The sequence below is a fragment of the Telmatherina bonti genome (assembly GCF_933228915.1).
Source record: "Telmatherina bonti genome assembly, chromosome: 16".
Lineage (NCBI taxonomy): Eukaryota > Metazoa > Chordata > Actinopteri > Atheriniformes > Telmatherinidae > Telmatherina > Telmatherina bonti.
Window position 1 is genome coordinate 22,920,347 of NC_136614.1, and position 22,590 is coordinate 22,942,936.

The 22,590-nt window shown below is 36.2% G+C and overlaps 3 protein-coding genes across 3 annotated transcripts; 1 reads left to right on the forward strand and 2 right to left on the reverse strand.

Annotated features, from left to right (window-relative positions):
* Window positions 1–3,132: 3,132 nt before the first annotated feature.
* Window positions 3,133–4,420, reverse strand: fam167ab (family with sequence similarity 167 member Ab; the record flags this gene model as incomplete). The annotated part of the gene is made up of 2 exons (XM_079255114.1): window positions 3,133–3,396; window positions 4,070–4,420. The coding sequence occupies 2 exons, from the start codon at window positions 4,418–4,420 to the stop codon at window positions 3,133–3,135; spliced, it is 615 nt and encodes a 204-aa protein (XP_079111240.1).
* A 3,398-nt stretch (window positions 4,421–7,818) lies between these two features.
* Window positions 7,819–12,235, reverse strand: lca5 (lebercilin LCA5; the record flags this gene model as incomplete). Its single annotated transcript, XM_079255115.1, has 8 exons — window positions 7,819–9,145; window positions 9,247–9,403; window positions 9,506–9,642; window positions 9,727–9,823; window positions 9,929–10,066; window positions 10,615–10,920; window positions 11,420–11,661; window positions 11,848–12,235. The coding sequence occupies 8 exons, from the start codon at window positions 12,233–12,235 to the stop codon at window positions 8,247–8,249; spliced, it is 2,364 nt and encodes a 787-aa protein (XP_079111241.1). The 3' UTR covers window positions 7,819–8,246.
* A 3,277-nt stretch (window positions 12,236–15,512) lies between these two features.
* On the forward strand, window positions 15,513–22,283 carry sh3bgrl2 (SH3 domain binding glutamate-rich protein like 2; the record flags this gene model as incomplete). The annotated part of the gene is made up of 4 exons (XM_079255116.1): window positions 15,513–15,557; window positions 19,877–20,062; window positions 21,423–21,503; window positions 22,269–22,283. 4 exons carry the CDS (start codon window positions 15,513–15,515, stop codon window positions 22,281–22,283), a joined length of 327 nt encoding a protein of 108 aa, XP_079111242.1.
* Between the last annotated feature and the right edge of the window lie 307 nt (window positions 22,284–22,590).

Consider the following 22,590-nt stretch of genomic DNA (forward strand, 5'->3'; position numbering starts at 1 on the left):
GGAGCTCCTGTTGAGTCTGCAGTAATCGGCACAAGCACACTTCCTGTCGAATACTGGTGTTGATGCACAGCGTGGACAACTTATGGCATATTTCCTTGAGATGATTAATAGAGACATGATTGAAAATCCAGTGATCAAAATTTTTGAGTCAAATACAGAAATAATCTAGATTTCTCAGACTCCAAGTAAAAATTAAAGTTTAGGTTCTATTCTATTCTACTCTATTCTGTTCTATTCTGAAGTCATTTAGCAGACACTTTTATCCAAAGTGTCTTACATGTGAGAGGGGTTGGCAAAAAGCATGAGCAATCATCAATGCATTCTCCAAACCTCTATTCATTTCAAGGTTGAGGTGGCCTGGGAAGGCTGGCATCCATTTTTCCAGAAACGTCTGCCAGGGATCCTCAGCTGCTTTCAGACCATCGTGAAGATCTGATCTGTCCAGCAAATTCTAGGTCAGCCACAGGGTTTCCACCTAGCTTGCACCTGATTAACCCCAAAATCTATCCATGTTTTTATCAGAAGATTTAACACAGGATGAGATAAGTAGTTTACTAAGGAGATATATAGTGATCTATATACAAGCACTAATGGTTCTTTAGATGTTATTTTTTGGCAGGAGCCAAGACCGATTTTTTTTTTCTTTTTTTTTCAAGAAAAAACAGTTCTGGCAGGAAAAAGTTTTTCCCAAATTATTTTTTCCACATAGAAAATTGTGGTATGAAAGCTCTTTTCCCACAGCTCTTGGACATGTTATTATGTGTCCAGGAACTGCTCCAAGTGTTCCTCTGATCTATAAAGATCCTATTTCCACACTAGTTAACAATAAAAATGTCTTGTTGAAAATTTCACGTAACTCACTAAAATGTCTCTTCAAAGTGCCGCTAATGGCAGAAAGGGAAATTTCACACCATCAGAATCGGCCTCTAAATGATTAACCCATCAGCTATAAAACAGTATTATCCTCTTTTTGTCTACATATTATGACCTTCTCAAGCCAGTTTTGTTATGGTCTCAAATCATTTAATCAGTGCATCTTTGGGATGAGATGTGCTAACACACGCCTACACACACGAGCCAATGTGCGATGCAGCCTGGGATTCTTGCCAGTCTCCCTATGTGGCTCACCTTAGTGAGGTTTCTTTCTGCTGTTCATACTTGAAGATGGAACTTGGTCGTGGTGAGAAATGTGTCTTTTAGGTGTCACATCTTTGTGGATTTAATATCATAGTCATAACAATTTCCATATAACACACTGTGGGTAACAGTGGCCCAAAAAATCCAAAATCAGTAGATTATTTCAACTTCAGCTTGTCCAATAACACACAGAGTATCTTGCCTTCGTGCTCAAGCTGCAGATATAGTCTGATTTTATGCCTGTCACATAGATAAGTGCCAGTTTTTTTGTTATGATAATTAAGATGGTTTGGGCATGAAATTGTTAGGATGGCAGGGACAGCTGTTAAGCAGAGATGGAGTCCAAACAAACACAATGAATGTTTTTCTTCTACTGAAAGAGTTTTGGATTTAATTCATTAAAGGCATTTTATAGGAATTCTGTGAGAAAAAATGTTCCAGTACAGATTAAAAAAAAAAAAACTAAAACCATTTTGATAATCTGCAAATCATCAAAAAAATGTACATGACTCCCCTTTTGGCAACCTTCTACACTGGAAGAACTTTCTTTTTCAGCAGCAATAAACTCTAACGGAGCTGCAGGCTCTGCAGTCATTCGTGACATGCTACTTTAGGACAGTGAGTGTTGCATAGATCAGGGATTGAAGTACACTTCCAGCTAACAAATCTTCACTTATATCTCTTGCACAGACGGTGGTCTTTTGCAAAAAGTCATCAGGACAAGCATGACAGGATGTTCAGTTGGTGCTCTAGAGCTGTAAAGATTAATTACACAGTTTTGTGGACACATTTGGTTGTCTGACTGAGAGCAAGCTCAGAAGATTGATACTGCTTTTGTAGAAGTCTGTTTGTTGGAGGGACATTTGTACTTATTGCATGATGTAGTGCCATTTAAAGATGTAAAGTAAGCAAGACTTGCCTTAAATGACTTTAGCTTGATTTCTACTTAGACTATCCTGGCTTTTAGATATGCTTAAGTTGATTATAGGCTTAATATTGCAACACAGAGTAAAAAAAAAAAAAAAGAATTTGTTTTCCTGCCTTACTGCTCAGAAAACAGTCAACTGCTGAAACAAGGTGAAGCACAAGACATCAGGGTTTATCTTCATCATTTCACAAATGGGTTACAAGTTTATTGGTTTCACTGAAAGTGCTTTGATACACAAAATAAATTCGCAAAATGTGTGAAACAGGTTTTAAACTAGAAATGTTTGTTATATGGGGAAAGGTAAAGTCATTAATCTAATTTTCCTACTGGATCGCTGCTTCTCTAAGACTAAGCAAATATTTCTGTACTTATGTCCAACTCAAACCCCACTTAAGCATATTTCCTGTTAGGAAATGTTTGCCTCCAATTACAACTGCAAATCAAACATCGCAAGGCTCATGAGGGGAGCCACAAAATCCCATGATTGGTTACAACTAGGGACCGAGATGCATTATATTTCATTGTTTATCTGGGTAGTGAAATCATGCGTGCGTATCTTTCAAACAGTTAATGGTTGCCACTGGAGCTAATGTTCAGTCATGTAGCAGCCATGTAGAGGCAATCTGCTTAAATGAGGGATACTTAACTAAAGCACTGGAGACTATCATGAACTCAGAAAACCGAGCAGTTGCACACTCATGGAAAGGAATAAATCATTTAAGGCAGCTTTTTAGAAAACAAAATACTCTGGTTAAGATAAAGACATGAAATAAACTAATTCAATGACTCATTAAAAACAAATAGATGTTTATATGTAGTACATGCCTTGAAAACTTTAGCATGTGTTTTCTCAAGATAGTGTGTCAAAATATCATAAATGATTAGTTACTACTTAACTGATTAACCTCAAAAGGTCAAAAGTAAATCACTATCTGGAAATAATTTGCATGTCATTCAGCTTCATTCTGTGGAGAGTCGGACTGTTGCACCATCCCTACAAGCTAATATATGGTTGTACTGGAGCAAAGTTATTATCAAGCAGGCTCCTTTTTATGAAGAATTTTTATCTAGCAGAGTGAGAAGCGGCGAGAGTTAATGTTCATCTTTGTGACACCAATGAGTCTCAGTGGGGCTGAGAGGCCAAGGCCCGGAGTGACCGGACACTCGCACAGCAGGTCTGACAGTTCGTCCTTTTCTTCGAGGCCAAAGGTTGCGTCATTGAGCATCCTGCGATGCAGGTGGCATGTCTGCTCTATCTTCAGCATGTTGATGTCATTCCGAAGCCGTATGAGCTGCCTCGCTAGCTGCTGATCCTGCAAACGCATATCCATCTGAAAAACAAGACAGAGGTCAACAATTAAATTAGTCTAGAGTAAAAGCTTGGAACAGCGTGAAAGTTTTTTTTTTTCCAGCTTTCTATAAAATGCAATTAATTTTGTAAGACACAGTTCTAGGGCATGTGAGCTACAAAATTCAGTCACATATTTTGCACAGCCTGTGTGGTCTCCATTGACCAGAGCTCCTTGTGCGTCCTTTATTGTGTGGCAAAATCTAAAAGAAAAACTCACAGTGGGATCTCTATACACAAATTTATCATCTCTGTTCACTGTCTATATGTTTAGAAAACATCACAATGGTTTTAGGTCTTTGTGCAACATGTTTGCGACACCATGCTGTGCGAGTTTTCCTCCATCAGTGGCTCTTTGTGAGCTCAGCCCCAGCTTATGAGCCACGGCTGAATGTGCAGAGTAATTGAGCAGAGTAAAAATGATTACACTTGCAGAAACTCAGTGTAATTCTTTTGTCTGAGGCACAGTCGGTCACACCGACAAACACGAATGGGAATCTTCTGGCCAGTAACTGGACTGTGTGACCTTTGTCGAAATCTAATTGGCTAAGTAGCATTAAAGTTTGTGTTTGAATCTAAAGTGTTGGACAATAAAATGAGATGAGAAAACAGATGAGAATTATTAACAAAGTGAAGAAATTTTAGTGCTGGCTCACCAGCTCTCTTCTGAGCCATGTGAGAGCTTCATCAATGTTCTCAAATCCTTTAAGCAAATCTGATGGCAGATTCTGCTTAATCTCATCAGACGCTGCCGCTGTCTGTTTGCAGGCGAGTCGTTCCTCTTCAGGTTCCACAGGAGTCTGGAATTTTCCGGTTCCTGACTCTTTGAAGCTTTCAGCCTCCAGCCGAGCTTTCCACTCCAGGTAAGAAGGTCTCCGGGTCTCCAGTCTTAATTTCTCTGTCAAAGCTTTTAATGTCACAAGATGGTCATCTGGAGGGAAATCTGCAGCTTCATCCTGCCCATTTGTTTTGTTCATCACAATTTGGGGAGCTGAGGCCATGTCCATTATCGATCTGCTGAGTATGAAAATTAAAATTAGTCAAAAAAAAGGAAAAAGAAAATAGAGAAACCAAGGTTTCTGGTCTTTGGTTGAGAAGATGAAAATGTAGCAATTGACAGCAAAGCTGCACCTGAACTCCTATATACATATATATATATATATATATATATATATATATATATATATATATATATATATATACATATATATATATATATATATATATATATATATATATATATATATATATATATATATATATATATATATATATATATATATATATATATATATATATATAAATGTGTATATATATATATATATATATATATATATATATAAATGTGTATATATATATATATGTGTATATATATATATATATATATATATATATATATATATATATATATATATATATATATATACATATAAATTACATACCTTGGAGAAATACATCTCCAGGATTTTCATTTCATAGAAACAAACTGTTTCTGTAGGAACCACACAAGCTGTCTAAACGAATCAGCAATTTTTCACCTCCTGCATGCAGGCGACTGCCTCAGCCAAACATAGCAAGTAGTTCATTTATATCTGAAGCAAAAGAAACATTAATCTTGATGTTTATTACATTACTTTAATTGGACATAACAGACTTTTTATGTAGCAGTGGCATCATTATCCTAAAGTAAATGTACCAATGCTACACTTTAAACTCCCTTTCAATTACAATACTGGATTGGAGAAAGTTTAGATGTTACACATATATGACAATGGCAAACCAAAAAGTAACTTGACTAGTGCTGGATCAAATGACATGGGGAATAAACAGATGGTTGAACAAACTAAATGGACATTCTTTTATAGAAGTTTGTGGGGTTTTTTCCATATGTTTTTTGTTTTTGGTTCATTTAACTTGTTAATAAACATCAATTATGAAATTTCAGGTTAACTCTCAATTCTCAAAAAAAGTTTGATCGTGTAAAAAGAGGTGATATCATCAGGGGATGCCAGTCACTGCAGTCATGATTTGAAAAAGCAGACAAGATAAGCTCTGATCTCCAGTTTGCTGATCAGTACGTATCAGAATACCTAAAATATCTAAAAATAATGCTTATTAAAATGTATCGCATATTGCTTGTCTACAATACATAATGCCAATAAACAATTATTAAAAATCTGGAGAAATGTCAGCGTGTGGAGGGCAAGAGTGTATACACAAGCTGAACACCTGTCATCAGACAGTGTTTAATTTTCTGAAATCTGATGCATCTTTTCCACTGTGGAAATATGTATTTTGGTCACACTAGTTCAAAAGCAATATTCATGTCCACAGTTGGAACAACTCAATAGTAAATACACTAAATAGTGGTTTCTTCTTGTTTAAAGATAACAAGAAAAGCATATTTTCTGCTGTGTCCAATTACACAGTGGTTTGAAATCAGCGATGGGCACAGCAGTGAGGTCACTACCCTTGTATCTTGGCTGTTTTGTTAGGTATTATAGACCTCTGACTGTGCAAAGCAGCAGACTTATGAATACCTGCAAGTGGATCCACTTCTACTCTTTAGAGGAATCAATATGTCTCTTGAGACTGTGCTGTTAGAGGTAAGCATTAAAGCAGGGAGTATGATCACTTGAAGAATTTGTAAAGACTATGCAAGTGCACTAATGAGGTCATTTAGTTTCTGTAAACAAAATGCAGAGCAAGTAGGTTGTGAAAATGTGTGCGAATGCAAATATTATATAACACGCAATGATGGCAATTATGAAGACATAAAGAGATTTAAAATCACTGGAGCAAAACCTCTTCATGGCTGATCTGGTGAAGCGAGGCACTCTTGAATAGAGCAGGAAGAACTCTGCCACCTGTTTCATATTGAATATCAAATGCAGTCTGTATACACATAAAAAAAAAAAAAAAAAACAAACCCCATTTTCATACACCAATCAAACTCACTGTAGATTCACCAGTTATTAGGTGCAGATCATTTTTCTGGTTTCAAAGTTTATTTACCAAACTAGGCAGATGCATTTTGTGGTGTTGAACGAGGTGAAATGCCAAAATCTTAGTCTGATTGAGCATGAAGATCTGGCTCCCCTATCTGGAACATGCAGTTGTGTCTACATACCAAACACGCTGCTGAGTAGTGAATCAGCTCTTCCAATCTCTAACCACTGAAAAGTTAAGGATTTTAATGCTTACATTCAGAAGCCTCTTATGAGATATTAACATTAACTATGAAAAAAAAAATAAAAAAAAATATATATATATATCTATATCTATCTATCTATCTATCTATCTATCTATATATATATATATATATATATATATATATATATATATCTCAAGTTGATTTTAAAGTAGGGGTTTGAAGTCAGCTCTGTTTAGAAGACTTGAGTATTTAACAGGTTGTATTGTAATTTTATGAAATAAAATGTAATGTAAGAATAATTTAAAGGGAAGGGTGATCGACAACATATAGATGAATAATTAAAATGTTTAGATTTCAATTTTGTCATGTGGTTATCTATGGCTAAACAGGCCTAAATGTTGTTGTTGTTGGGTTGTTTTTTTTTTATAAATAAAAAGAGTCTTGTTTAACACTTAAATGTGTAAATAAAAAAGTTATCAGTAAGTTTGCATAATGGCACCTCCGTTTTTGTTGAAAGACAATAATCAAAAAGCAACACATATGCGTATTAGTTTAACTCAACATCACGCAAGCATAAAGGTGAATTTATATAGTCTGATGTACGTGTAAGCATTCTTTTTTCTTTCTTATAGAGGGCTGCAGCTGAAACTTTCTCCGTATCGTTCGAAACAACGTAAGGCATATTTACCTTGTAAGAGACTCGAAGACGCGGCAGTCCAACTTGCCATAGTGAAACCAGACAGCCCCAGCACGAGCCCATTCGCCAGGAGCCGTCAGCTCCCCCTGTTTGCTCCGCTTGTTCGAAGCTGCCGGAGGAGGAGCGGAAAGGCTACGTCATCATCTGGTTGCTTGGAGACGCCTCAGGAATCCCTGTCAGGCTTCCTGCTAAATGGGCAAGTGCGCCACAGTCTTCTAATAACTAGGCAAAATATTAATTATTGTACAAATATTTATTGTCATTAAATAAAATACATAAAGAAACGTTTCTTTCCTGACATTAGTTTGACAATAAGTACAAAATGTGAAGAAAAAAAACCCCAACCAAACAAAAAGCTACTGCTTCTTTGATTATAAGCTTAACATTTCATGCTAAATTAGCATAACAAATAAATAGTTTCACAAAAAAGTGCTATAATGTATAAATATATGAAAGTCTGGTTCAACAGAAAGTGATTAAAACTGCATTCATTTGTTTTTTTTTCCTTTTATTATGAAGAGATATAGGTTTAGACGAAATCAAATAAATAAACATGAAAGTGGATCATTTTAATGTTGATTGTCTACCATCAGTCGCAGTGCAGGAGAAATAAGCCATACATGAAGTCATAGTGCACTGATATTTACTGTATCAGTCCTAAATAAGCTGTTGTCATTGAAGAGATGGGGGTTAATTCAGAACCCATTTTATAAAATAAACTTCACAAGCCCTGTACTATCACCAGTTTTCTGACTAGACATGTATTCTAATGGCAAGAAGTATTTAAAGATCATGAATAAGACCATAACATCAAGTTTGTATAAATAATGACAATTGGAAACAAATGTACAGGTTAACAAACAAAACAAACAAAATGATCAATCGTAAATATTGCATAATATGACAAATTGTTCAATTTCAAATTGATGATGCCATATAAGATAAACTAAAGTGATGACCTGCTATGACAACAATATTCATTTTATAAAGTGAGTTCCTCTATGTCATCATCATATGAGGCGATGGCACGAATAGCTGGTCTACTCTCCACAACATGCAGAGTGTTAACAGAGGATGTTGGTGGAGAGGAAGACCCCAAATTGAAGCTAAGTAGTCCGTCTCGCCTTGAACGTATGCCGTTGGTGGTAGGAGGGCTCTCAAAAAGCTCCATTTTGTTAGGATGACTTAAATTATCTACAGCCTGGGCACCAAATAGCTGCTGCATGAGGCTCGACTTCTTGTCCTTCCCTTCCCTCTTTTCTGCATCCTTGTCCTTCTCGGTCTCCACCCCTCTGAGGTTAAAAACTCCAATGGCTTCTAATGCAGAGTCCTCTTTGGGTGGTGGTGACGGGAATCCAGAGAAAGCTCTGGAAGTTGAATGTCCAAACGAAGGTGCATAGCCTCCAAACGCCAAGTCATCATTGGAGGTTTGAGACCGCAAAACTCTTCTCCCCATTCCTGCTGTAAGAGCTCCACTCTCTGTGCCTGATCTCCTCCTTCCACCTTCTCTATTTCCAGCATGTAAAGTACCAGTCTCCTCTGTCTCTGTGAGGTTGAAAATGGAAGAATTATGGTTCCTCTGCTCAGGAGGACGTGGAGAAAACTGCTCACCAGCAGTCTTGTTGGACTCAGATGGGCTTGGCTCTACAAACATAGAGTCCTGAGCTCCCAGGTTTTGGCGATCTATTTCTCGCATCTTAGCCAACAGCTGCTCTTTTTTGCGATGCGCTTCCTCTGATGCTTGCTGATTGGACAAAGATTCTTGGTTCCATCGTGCAACTTCCTCCTGGACATGACCATGCTTCCAGTAGTTCTCTTCTTCCTTCTGGCTGAACAGGAAATTTGTTTTCTTTTGTTCTTCATTTTTCCCTTTCTCTAAGCCTGTGGACAAAGTGTGTTGGAGTTAAGAAACATACATAACTGCTGCATTCATATGTTGTTGTTTTTTTTTTATACACAAACTACTCATTAAATTGACATACTTTTTAATCTGTTTTCCTTTTCTTCAAGCATATTCTGTTCCTGGTCCATTTGATGTCTTTTTTCCTTTATTATCTCCTTGTCCTCCCCTTTCTTCTGCTCTTCTATATTTTGAGGCACATTCCCGGCCTCTGCCTGTGTGTCCACTCTGTTAAGCTCCTGTTGACAGTGTCAACAGAAGGAGGTACAAGAAATGAATGACAACAAGCTAGCAAAGCAGAAAATGAGATGCAGGTATGGGGGAAAAAGTGTAGACTTCACCTTAAGAGAGAGGTATTCATCGGGTGCCTGTTCGCTATACTCGTGTGTATCACTGACAGCAGGGGGCGGTGTGGGAAAATCCAAACTTGAGGCCCTGTCTTCAGTTTGTACTGCTTTGGTACTGCCTCTGCTCGGGGCTGTGTGAAACAAACGAAAAGATTAGTCACTTTTGTTGATCCTGTTCACTAATCTTAACAAACACCAAAGCTTGTCCCTCCTACCTTTCCGCTTGGTGCCACTTTCAGCATCTTTTCTTAGTGATGGTTTCACCATGCGGTTGGCATAAATATTCCTAGCATCTAGTTCTCGTTCTTTTTCCTTATAAAAGAAAGAAAATAGCATCTCAAACAATGAGCATTTCACTTCTATGGAAATGTTAATGGTTGTTGCAGAGGTTATATGAAGTAAATTTCTATTTTGCACCTTGAGTTTATTGGTCAGTCGTTCCAGCTCCTCCTGCAGAGTTCTTATCTCCTCCTGGGCAATAATGGTTTTCTTCTTCTCCGCAGCCAGTTGCCTCTGGTAACTGCTGTTGCTCAGCTCCAAGCTACGCTCCAGGTCCTTCCAACACACATATAAAAACAAAATATAATGCAGACACATTTCATTAGGGAAACTAAGATATAAGTTCACAGAAATGCATTATTGCAGCTATTAATTCACAGTTTGCTACTTAAGATGTCACAGGCATAAGAGGTTGACTTATGTTAGAAAATGATTACGATAGTATAAATTCAAACCTGAAAATGCCTTTTTAAATTTGTAAGCCAGACACTTATTTGCAGTTTAGCAGCCAACTTGCTGGAGAACATCTCTAAACAAAAAACATCTGCAGCTTTTAACAATAAGTCCATTTAAAATGGAGGAGTGAAATGATAACATGAATTTAGGTAAATGTGTTATTCTAAGCAACTTCAACATAATGAAATGGTAAGGCAAAATTTATAACCTTTTCTAGTTCCAAAGAAGTATGACTGAATATGGTACAGAACTCTCAAAGTGTTCAACTTCCTATACAGTTTTTCCTAATTTGTGGAATTGCACAATAAATGTGGTATTAGTAGGATCAGGAAATACATTTTTAAATAACCACTTTATGATAAATTTACCTTAATTTTATGTTCTGCCTCATTGGTCCTAGTTTTCTCTTCTTCTAGCTTGCGACTTAGCTCGTCTCTGGCTCCTAATTCTCGCTGGTCGACCAGCTTCTTCAGTCGTGAAATGGTCACTTGGCTTCTTTGCAACTGCTCCTCACTGTCCTTTAACCGGCGCTCAGCTGCTCGCTCCCGTTCTTGTGTGCGTCTCAGTCTCTCTCGCAGCACATGGATCTCATTGGAGTGCCGTGACAGCAGCTGGGATATCTCACTCTCTGTGTCGTCATAACGCTGCAGGGCTTTCTCTTGACGCGCTTGAAGCTGCATCAAGGAAAAGATTTTTATTTCACACACCGAAGTGTCAAAGGTAAGGATGGTGCAAGGACATTTTAATGTAAAGAATTGTGAATAATTTTCATTGAAAAAACAAGTGGTTAAATGATCATTAGAATTCTTATTTTACATTAAAGATCAATAGTGTGTACTAAAATATATCTTTAGGTCAATGGTTCTCAAACTCTTTGAGCTATGACCCCCAAGATAACATACGTTGGTGTTCGTGACCCCAAACCCCTAATGATGATCGAGTGATTAATTGTGTGATAAATCAATTGGTCATCCTCTGGCCATCCTCTAAATAAAAGGCTTAAAAACTGTCAGAATATTCATAAATGAGGGGGAGAAAGTGGTTTTAGGGTAATTTGGTTCACTGCTGGGACAAGGCACCTACATCCCCAAAATCAACTTCTCTTGTGAAGATAATTCAGATCATTAATATTTCAAGGCTTAAAACTAACCCAAACAAGGGAGTAATACCTACTTGTCTGAGAATTCGATTTTCTTTTTGAAGTTCATCAGTACGCTGTTGCACTTCTGCAAGAGCATTGCGCAATTCATTGATTTTTAGGAGGCGAGCTGAAAGCATCCGCTTGGTCACCAGATCCAAGTCTTTAGGTGGTGTGGACTCCTTGCTTTGTGACCGCACTCCCCTGCGATGCTGCTGGATCAATGACAGACCACCAGGTCGCTGTAGGTGAGACACACCCCAGCGCCCCACACCTCCTGCAAAGACAAAAAAACATTTCATTAATCAGAACAAATAGCTTTTAAACATCTCCCTAAATAAGTTTGAGCATGTTAAAACCAGCCCAACACTGCCCTCACCTGGACAGTTATATAGATTTATACTGAGGTTTAAGTTTCACTTACTTATCCAACCATAAGTGATCAGATTCTCACTTTACGTACCTAATTTATGAAGAGGGCTTTTAGGAATCCGCTTTGCACAAACCCCTTTTTGTGGGGTAGGGGATGGAGACAGAGATCGGGAGAAAGGAGAGAGTGAGCGCTCAGAAGGTGTCTCCTGCTCATAGTCTTCAGAGTAAAATGAACCATCACTTCTCCTTCCCTCTCTGTCTGATATCTGGTCCCTGTCTGGATCTGAATGACATGTTCTTGTCTTTGATCTACTCTTCACACTGCCCTCTTTCTCGTCCTCAGTGTAAATCTTGTCTCGAGAGTCTCTTTTGTGCTTCTGTGACGATGATGGTCGAGAACCTTTCTTTGTACTCCGATGGGACTGGCGACTGAAATTGCGATTGTCTTCATGTAGGTCAGGTTTACTTTGAGCTTCCATGTTGTCAGTCTAAGAAAGCATGCAAAATGTAAAAACAAAGAAAAAAATACTTTAAACACCATCCTTGTTTTTATGGTAGTCTAGCAATAATGAGAAAGAAAAAGCCTTAGAAGCAAAGGATTGATAAAATTGCCAGAATTTGCCTTGGTAAACTGGCCTTAACTTTTATGCTGTGCAATCAGAACAAATTTGTCATTATTCACTAAAAGCAAATAAGAACAAGACAGGTAAAACAATCTCTCTCTTTTTCCCTCTCTCTGTCGCTCCCTCTTTTTTTTTAATCATTGTGCATTTGGTCACTAAGCAACATCATGGATGAGGTGGATCTTTCCATGAGACTGCATTAAGCATGATATCCATTGCCTACAGGGATGAATATCACATTGCCTCCAATTTACCCTGATGACTTATTAAGAGCCAAGCAACAACTTCTGGCTGCAGTAATATGCCAACACAGGCAATCAAACAAAACAAACCAACAAAGAAACTGAAAAAAACAAAACAAAAAAAAAACAAGTAGGCAACACATCTTTTGATGTTGTTGTAATTACATTTAAGTATTAAAAATATTTTTACATAAGTCATATTAACTGGTGTTATAATAATGACAATAAAAAAAATTTTTACACCGCTGAAATGAGCCTAGATTAGATTAAAAGTCTACTGTCAAAGGAGCAAGCTCCTTACTAATTAATCTTGTTTGGCATGTAGTGACTATATTTATGGGTAGATGCATATTTAAATATCCAGGGTGTACAATCCTGTAACTACTGCTGATTGAGCTGTTTGTTACCTGTCTCGGCAAAGCCACTCTTGTTAAAAAGATTTAATATTTACAGTCATATACTTTGTTAAATAAAACAAATTTTGATAAAACATTAAGGCAATACAGTCATCTGGCCTGTCATAAACCCTAGCATGAAGAGTGACTTGTTGGGCAAGTATCTGTAGCAACATTAGATGCATTAATTGTTTACTCTTTAATATAAGGTAATATTATATTATATAATAATATATTAATTATATAATATAATATATTAATAACACTAAAAGATCGTTTATATATATTTTTTTATCATAATGTTAAAAAATTTCATAGAGAAAAAAATGCTTAAATAGATAAAAGTTCACACTCACCCGATATATTATACATAAATTATCTCTGTCCTCATGTCGTGTGGATTTTGTCGATTAACAAGTATTGTAGCTGTCATAACATTCCTGATATTTCTACGAAAATGAATGCAATCTATCTCAATCTTTGTGGATATAAATATCTAAAAACTTCAACAAACGACAGCGTGAACAGAAGTGGTGTGCTAAGGGATACAACCTGTATTTATGTAGGCCTTGTTCGGTGACACAAGCAGCGTTGTTGTCAGACCGCCTGACAAACAACATCAAGATGTAGTGCCTAAAGCCACTTCCAAATCTAAGAGGAAACTCTCTTAGTGTATATATGCTTTATCCATGCTATATGGACAAAACAGTGAAAAAAGACAGAAGAAAGAGCTCAGAATGTCAGCATTGTCCATAGAGAAAGCTAACGGTGCTCATTGAGCAAAGCTATTAGTGCTAACATGGCGATAAATACAACATTCAACAAGTTGACTGTGGATCACCATCACCACCGATAATATATTAATAATAATTAGCACCCTCCTGTCTGTTTCTGCACTTTTGTGCAACATTTAGCGAACGTTTTGTTCCACAAAACTTCGTACCATTTACCAGCTTGTCGCGGACTCAATTAGCTAATGCAAGCTAGCTTCAACTTGAGCTGACTTAGCTGTCCCTAAATATATAAAGCTTAGCCGTCCGCCCTTTTTTGGAGTAGAGGTCCATTACTCTCGTTTTAACGTGCGCTGTCCAGCAATTATCCCTTGTAAAAGAGAAAAGTGCCATCGAGAGTAACCAGTTTCCTACTATCCACGCCTAGAGTTTGCTTCAGTGTAGCGCCTGACGCCTTACCATGGCAACCGCAGGACTTCCTGCAATATCTCCAAACCACCAGTGTGGCGCTGTCCAACATGTTGAAATGAAACATAATGAATTAGCCTGTAACCAAACCTAAAATAGCTCATTTAGTCGACATTAACCTTATAACGATAAAAAAAAATTACATTTGCTAAGTATAAATATCAATGCAAAACTATCTAAACTATTACTTTTTATTATTATTATTATTATTATTATTATTTATTTTTATTTTTAATTTTTTAATTATTATTATTATTTTTTTTAATAATTTGGTAATCATGGATGCAATATCCTGCCAGCGGGATAACTGGGTTGTCTTCTTTTTTTCCCAGTTTTTCTTTTTTTTTTTTTTCTAAGCCTGCGTTTATAATACAACACAAGCTGACCAATCGTATTTCATATGGATTTTTTGTTCGAACAAATAGCAACGGTGGCTCTAATCACGTCCAACCTCTTCACAAATTCATCTGGTGCACTTCCTGCGAAGTTAGGGTTACATTGACTCCCTGAAAAACGTACACAACTTTGTTTCAGTTTTAAAATGCAGCATCCTGATATGTTATATTACTGTGTACAACCATAAACAACCAAATCACCGGAAGTAGAGGGCCTTTCATAATAAAAAGAAAATACTTAACTCAGAAGTAAAGTTAATATTCATATAACATAAGCCTATATTTACAGATATAATTAAAGAAGTTCTAAATTAAGAATGCTACGATTATTAAACGGATTTTAGCTACATTATTATTATTATTATTATTATTATTATTATTATTATTATTATTATTATTATTATTAACAATAATAATAATGATAATAATAACAATATGGCCAAAGTCCGTTTGATATTCTTAGCATTCCTAATGAAAAATATTAATAAGTATAATAACTGAATATGAAAAAAGTGTTGCAATAATAATAATAATAATAATAATAATAATAATAATAATAACAAACTTGGCCCTTACTAATAATAACAATGTGTCATTGTTTTGTTTTGAAAGTTATTCCGGAAGTTAACTGTTGAGTGTGTGACGTCTGTTTCTGAGGAAAGGGTCGTTTGCTGTCAGTCGTTATAAGCGCACGTTTTAAATTTTTTATTTTATCTTATTTATTTATTTATTTTTTTAAAATTATGGCTTAGTTTAAAAGAAGTCACGTGTGCTCTGTCGTTTAGAGCACATTGGTATTTTAGCAGTTTATTTTTTTTCTAATTATTTAACCATTTTGAGAAAAATCAACGCGAACTGCAGTCAGGAAACTGTTGACTGGGTGACATCAATTTGGGATTAAAATGGTCATAAAGGTTTACATCGCCTCCTCCAGTGGTTCTGTTGCGGTAAGTGTTTGCAAACGGGCTATTAAACATACAGACGCTTTCACGTGCAGGAATTTAAATATATAAACAAATAGTAGTCTGTTATCAACTGAATGTAATTATGTAACCAGACTAAACAAGGTGCGCGTGCAGGAGCTCTTGCAACGACTGTTGTTTAAACCGTGTAATTTATGAGCATCATTTGGGCAGGTGAGTTCGCTACGAGGTGATATTCCTTTATTTTTGGTTAGCTGGAATTTTATAATAGTGTCGCGGTCTGGTAGGTGCATTTGTCGTTTCAGCCTGAATGCATCAAACAAAATCTTTTTTAACTTTGCCTTTCTTTTAAAATCAATTACATGTAGAGAAATATAGTAGTCAGAGAAGTACAGTGGTCAGAGGGGGCTTAGACTTGAAGAGGGTGTACGCAAAAAATGCATTAGACTGAGTTGTAGCTTTTTTTTTTTTTGTATGAAAATAAGTTACTCCAATTAAGATCTGGGACTTTTGTTCTGTCAGACTTTTGGTTTTGTTCGTCAGCTGTTATTCAAAGCGAGTAGACGTAACAACTCAACGGATAATGACAATGATAATGGCAGAGTTTAAGGTTTTGCAGAAACTTCATTCTTATGTTTAAATATCAGTGAGTCATCTCCTTGTATATGAATAAAGCTTCTTACCACTAAACCTATATGAGGTATCCCTTTCAAGTCGACCATTACCAATGCAATCCCTGAGCTATTTCAAATTATTCATGCCAGGAAACTTTTTTTTTTTTTTTTTTACCTACCAGTGATGAGACTGCTTACAATTTCTTGGATGCAAGGATTTTTTTTTTTTTTCAAATCTAAAAGGTGGGGATGTGACTGTCAGCTGAGTTAATAAAATATACAAAAGCTTTCTTCTGGGTTCTAAGATACTGATCCCTGTTTATTTTCTCGCCTCTTCAAAGATTAAATCTGAGAAGACAAAAAAAGAATCAGTATAATAGTTGAAAATGGAAAAAAAAACGTTGCAAGTTGCAGCTCTCTGCTTATTAAAGTCTCTTGTCAGGCAACTGGCATCATACCTTTGAGAAATCCCAGCTGATATGAGTGTATGCAGAAAATCATCAAACACCACTTTTACATGAAGGTTTAAAGAATTAGGTAATGGCACACATGAGTAATAGATTTATTTTATCTTGCTTGGTCTCCATAAAAGGGACTCATTAATCTACAAGTTTATAAAAGGAGTTATTTTTAACCCTATGACACATGCATACAAAACACTCTGACTCTCCATTTATCCTTCACACACAAAAACCACAGTCATGCTCGCTTGGATAAGTCTACCATTTGGGTCAGTTATGCGAGTGTCAAGCTCATGTGAGTGTAATTCCCAGTGAATGGTTTAGAATTGAGTTACAAGTGAACTGAATAAAGGGGAAAGGTGAGAAAGCTTCCTTCAGTGGATTTAAAATGGAATGTGTGAATAATGTTGATATTGAGACAACTGGAAAAAACAAATAAAAATCTAGGAATATGTGAGTAGAGAAGAGACAAGTGCAGCAGGAAAGTGGTAACTAAATGGCCGATGTGTGGCCCCATTAAAAACATAAGCAGTTTAACATCAGCAGATTAGTGGGGCGGAAATGATACGCACAGAATAGATGAGATGCAAATGAGGTTATCCCTCTTCCCACTTTTCATTATATGGATGCGTAATGTTGAGTCTCATTAAAATTCACATTTTGCAATTCCTCTTATGAATGAAGGTTTTGTAGTCATCACGACTGACACAGTCTTCATATCTGATAAAAAATGATCTTTAGAGACATAACTCCCCTCCATAATTAAGGACTCATTGTTCAAGTCGAAAGAAAAATGTTGTATGAATGAAAATGTACTAAATATAGTGATTACAGTCACAATAAGGAACTTTCTTTTTCTGATTCTACTGTCCAAACATTCTTTTTGTTTTTCAGGATAGCTGTAAGTTGTTGATTCATTTTAGAACGAGTTTTCTATATTCCTCTTTTGCTCTGTGTGTGACTGAAGAACTAATTCTTTCTCTTAAGGTTGAGCTAATCCCGGCATAACAGAAATTGCTTTCAAACAATTCCTGAGCTTTCAAATAGTTTTGAAAGTTTTTATTGCTTAAATCATACATGTACATAAAAAGACACCTCAAATTTTCATTTTTCCTTTCCTTACTTTCACTCCCACTCAGGAGGGGCACCTGCATGTTTAATTATTTAGACTCAAACAGTCTGGCTTTCAACACAGAGGATGACTGTGTCATTCATACTTCGTTGTACTTAGTGACAGAAAACTGCAGTCTTTTGACGCTGACTGTATGGGTAGTTGTAGCCTTTGGTTAACGCAGAACAATCATTCTTATTTAAAAAAAAACAAAAAACAAAAAAAAACAACTATGTTTAACCATAATTTACTTTAATGTGTGAACTTCAGCAGTTAAAATTAAGCTGTTTTTTTTTATGGCCATACAAAAATACTTTTAGCTTTTAGACAATAGATTGCTTGCGGATTCATCTGGCTTTGTATCTAAAACCAACTGCCCTGAACAATCCCTCTGTCTTTTTACTAGAACAGTGGCATCGTTGTGCTTCTAAAGGTTTCAAATTAATGTTCACACATGTCACTTGTACACACAAGTCTTGTAAAGACCCCCATCTTCCGCATCCAAATGGAATTTCTAAAAAGCCTTAAACTTGACTCAATTCATGAGAACTTTCTTCACCAAAACCATTCTTTAAACAAAAGACAGTATCCATGGCTTGTTTCAGGTGAGAGAAAGTAAAATCATTTATGTAACAAAAAAAAAAAACATAGAAAAAAAAGCAGTAAAACAAACACAAAACTTTTTGCCTTGACAATTCATGGAATTGACTTCTGAAAAAATTGAGTGATGAAATTAAGTATTTATAATGATAAACAAATTAAAATGACTGAAAAATAATATATTGTAAAGAACCAAGAGGGAAACATCATGCCCCATCTGTTCTGTTTGTACTTCCTGTTTTTTTTATTTTTTGTTTGTTTGTTTTTTGTTGGATGATTATGACTACAGGTCTCTTACCTGCCAAACTTTTGAGGATAATGCAACTAAAGCTCCATTGTAAAGGCTGAGCAATTCTTTTTTGGTCCAAATAAATGACAGCAGTGGTAACAAAAGACAAAAAATGCATGCAAAAAAGTGCAATACAATTTCACGATTACATGGTACTTGATGCAGCTGCTAAAGGTTAAATGAATAATCCAGCAGCTTGGAACTATTGCATTCTGCAAAGGCAATGTCAGAGAAGAGGATGTGTCACACACACAGGTTAAAAAGATTTTGTCTTCATCTTTATATCTCATGGATGTTCATGACCAAGTGTGGAAGTTTTTTTTTTTTGTCTGCTAAATTTATCCTTTGGATGTTTCTTTCCCACAAAATTTACAAACACAGCCCGTGTAGTCTTAGGCACACACTGTCCCAGAGGTCAGGACTGTAGGGAGTTGTTACATCCATCCTAAATTACAGCTGCTTAAATGTCCTCCTTTCTTTGCAGAATAATGTACCCTCCTGCACATATTCTTATGGTTGTAGCTGGCACATGAAAGTCTTCTACATTAAGAATTTTTAAACACTGAACAAATGGCTTCCCACAAAATGCAAAAAGACTGCTGTCCATTTCAGCAACGGAGGCTTTATTTCTACATAAAATATGAAGTCTTTACTGATGTCTTTACTGAACTCTACTGATGACAAAATTGTGGACAAGTGTAACAATCCCAGACTGCATTTTACGGTCTGCTGTGTAATCTAACTACACAGCTTTTTGATAAGGGTCATGCATACTATAAGTATGTCAGCCCTGAGATTTCAGACCTAATCTCCTTTACATATCAATAATCCTCACCTATTATGCTCCTACTGCCAAAGCAGTTCGTGTGCACTCACTTTATTTCTTGTGTAAATGTTTGCATGAATGGACTGGTGACCTGTCCATAGTGCAACCTGTCTAATCGCCCAGTGATTGCGGGGACAGGCTCCAGCTTCTTGTGACCCTTAGTTGGAACAAGCAGTTAAGAAAATGGATGGATAGGTTTGCATGAACTGAAGAGAAACTTTGAGAAACTTTGGTCTACTAGGTGTCACTTTACCATTTGTCATTACAGGAGTATATTACACACCTAATGACCTGGTCATAGCCACATAGCACAGAGACATGCACACAACCTCTATTTGCATGCATATCATTCAAGGGAATATTTATTTAAGAAAAAAAAAATATTATTTTTTCTTTTTTTTTTTTTTATATACCTCCTTCACTATTTTCTTGATTTGTACAGGTAAAGAAGCATCAACAGGCAGTGGTGGGCTTCCTGGAGGCCAATCGAATCAACTTCCAGGAAATAGACATAACCATGATGGAGGAACAGAGGCTCTGGATGTACCGCAACATCCCCAGGGACAAGCAGCCTGAGAAAGGCAACCCGCTGCCTCCACAGATCTTTAATGAGGATCGATACTGTGGTGTACGATGGACGTTTGTTTTCATATTTGTATTCTTAATACCATGACAAGTGTTCTGTAGTTCTGCACACACATGTATTTTGAACACATTTCAAAGATCATAAAGCCTGGTTGTAAACCTCCATGCTTGATGTAAACTTGCATTTCTTCTGTCAATCTTTAGTCATTCTTTATTTAAATGTGTACTTGATCTAAAAAAAAAAAAAAAAATACAATTTAAGACTTGATTGGATCACTTAAAAGTAGGCGCCTTTCTGCAAATATTGAGTACTACAAAGCCAAGTAAAGGTACCACAGACAGTATAGAACAATGTACACCACCACCACAACCCCAAAACTGCAGCTGCTTTAAAATTGATTTTCAGTTTTGCTCATCTCAGATTTCTGGAGCTCTTTGAAACCACACATATTCAAGATTATTTAAAATTTTATTGGATAAAAATAAAAAAAAAACCTTTACAAGTTTAACATTAATTTTGATTGATAACTTGTTTTGAAAGGACTACCAGCCCATCGCTGGGAAGAAATGAATATTTAAATATATTATGACTTTAAGTCATAATGTGTTCACTTCAAACTAATGCTGGTGCTATTTTTAAATGGGATTTTGTTGGAACCACAGTCTGGTGACCATTACAGGTGTTTGGACATGGAGACATTTCCTTTTTGACTTTATAGCTCTGTTTCAGTGGTTATGTATTCATCTGAGAGTTGCAGAGCTGCAGCGGAATCTACCTTTACCACATTAACTCACATAGTCACTTTAGGTTAGAGGATTGAGATAAATTAGTTGCTTTATTTGAAAATAAATTTATCACAGAAAAAAAAAACCAAATGCAGACTTTTGATTCATTCATAATGGTTTGAGGTTTAATTATCACAATAACATTGTACAGAAATGCTGAAGAAGGATGATAATGAATTAGATGATATTAATTAGAAAAACACAACATATGAGAAATAAAAATCCAAGATAAGAACATGTGGAATTAAAATCAAATTAGCTACTTTCACACAAAATATTTGTATATATACCAACTTTGCACTGCACATCGACGTAAGCAGAAGGTGAAGTTACCTGTGTTGTGAATGAGTGCGAGCAGTTAATGCTTTCCAGTTTTGTCCTCATCTGAGATTGCACGCCACTCTGTAATCCTGTCATAATCCAGTTGAATGGATGGGGCAGATTATCTGTTCTGCCTGCCATCACTCTCACTGGCCAAGGTAGCTGTAATACCATTCTGCAATGTCATGCTCAACAAATTATATTAAGAGCAGCGGGGCTTATTTGCCAGGACAACAACCTTCTCTCAGATGTAGAGATTATAGTGCAACCATCATCCTTATTTTGTGTCCTCGCAGGACTATGAAGACTTCTTCCTGTCAAAGGAGAACAACACTGTGTTTGCATTCCTCGGGCTCAGTTCCCAGCCTGCTGTGAGAGTGAGTAAATGTGAATACACCAAAACAGACTCATTGTGGTTCAAACCAACTTCCTTAGAAAATTAAACAGAACTTTGTTTTTCACAAAGCTTCATCAGCAACCTTTCTGCCCCAAAGTTTTTCTTTGGAAAACCTCATTTGTTATTTTTTGAGAAGATAGATTTTTTTTTTATGTTGCTTCGTTTTTTAATCCACAAAAATAAATTTTTTTGTTTGTTTTGTTTCTTTTTAGATGAATGCATTTTGTTGGGAATTAACTGGGAAAGGCTTCTTTGACAAGGACTTTTTTTCATATAAATAATGAAGTTTTTGGGTGAAAAAATAAGGTCTTGACAAGTGAAAGTAATTGTGTAGATGTTTCAGGTGATGCTAAAACAGAAAAAGGATGCATGCAGTTTACTCCATCAGTGAAATCCATGGTGGATTTTTGTGTTTCTGCTTGCCACGATCATTAAAAAATATGGCGTAAAAAGAAAAGAAAAAAAAAGAAAAATTCTTCAGATAAATATGTGCTAACAAATATTTGTTGTTGTTCAGACGGTGATTAACTGTATGTAGCTGCAAGGCTCACATCCTTTCCTCCTTCAGTCAAATCTGTCTCCAATCCTGCTTTCTACTTTCATTGAATAATTAAGTTAGGAGTGATTTGATTTCACCAGCTGGGTACTGCAGATGCATTAAGCCTGTAAAGGTTTTTGAGATGTCTCATTTTTCTGTCATTTTAATTTTTTTTTTCTTCAATAAATTCTTTTTTTCTTTTTTCAGGATTCAGAGTCCTAAATCCAACTGCTGGTTTTCACTATCAAGGAAACCTCTATATGTACATCATTTCCTGCATTACATCTTCTTCTTTTTCATGACCCTATTTTGACAATGCCAGCATTTTGCCAAACACTGATCCTCCCAGATGTTCCCTGTAAAAACCTCTAGACTTCTGATAGCCTCTCACCGTCACCTAGTCTCTGACAAGTGTCTGACTTCAGCCACAGACCAAATCTTGCAAGATAAACATTATTATGCTTATGTTTTATGTTCCTGGAAATGCTTAACACACTGTAAAAGAAAACACTCCTTGTTGCACAAACTT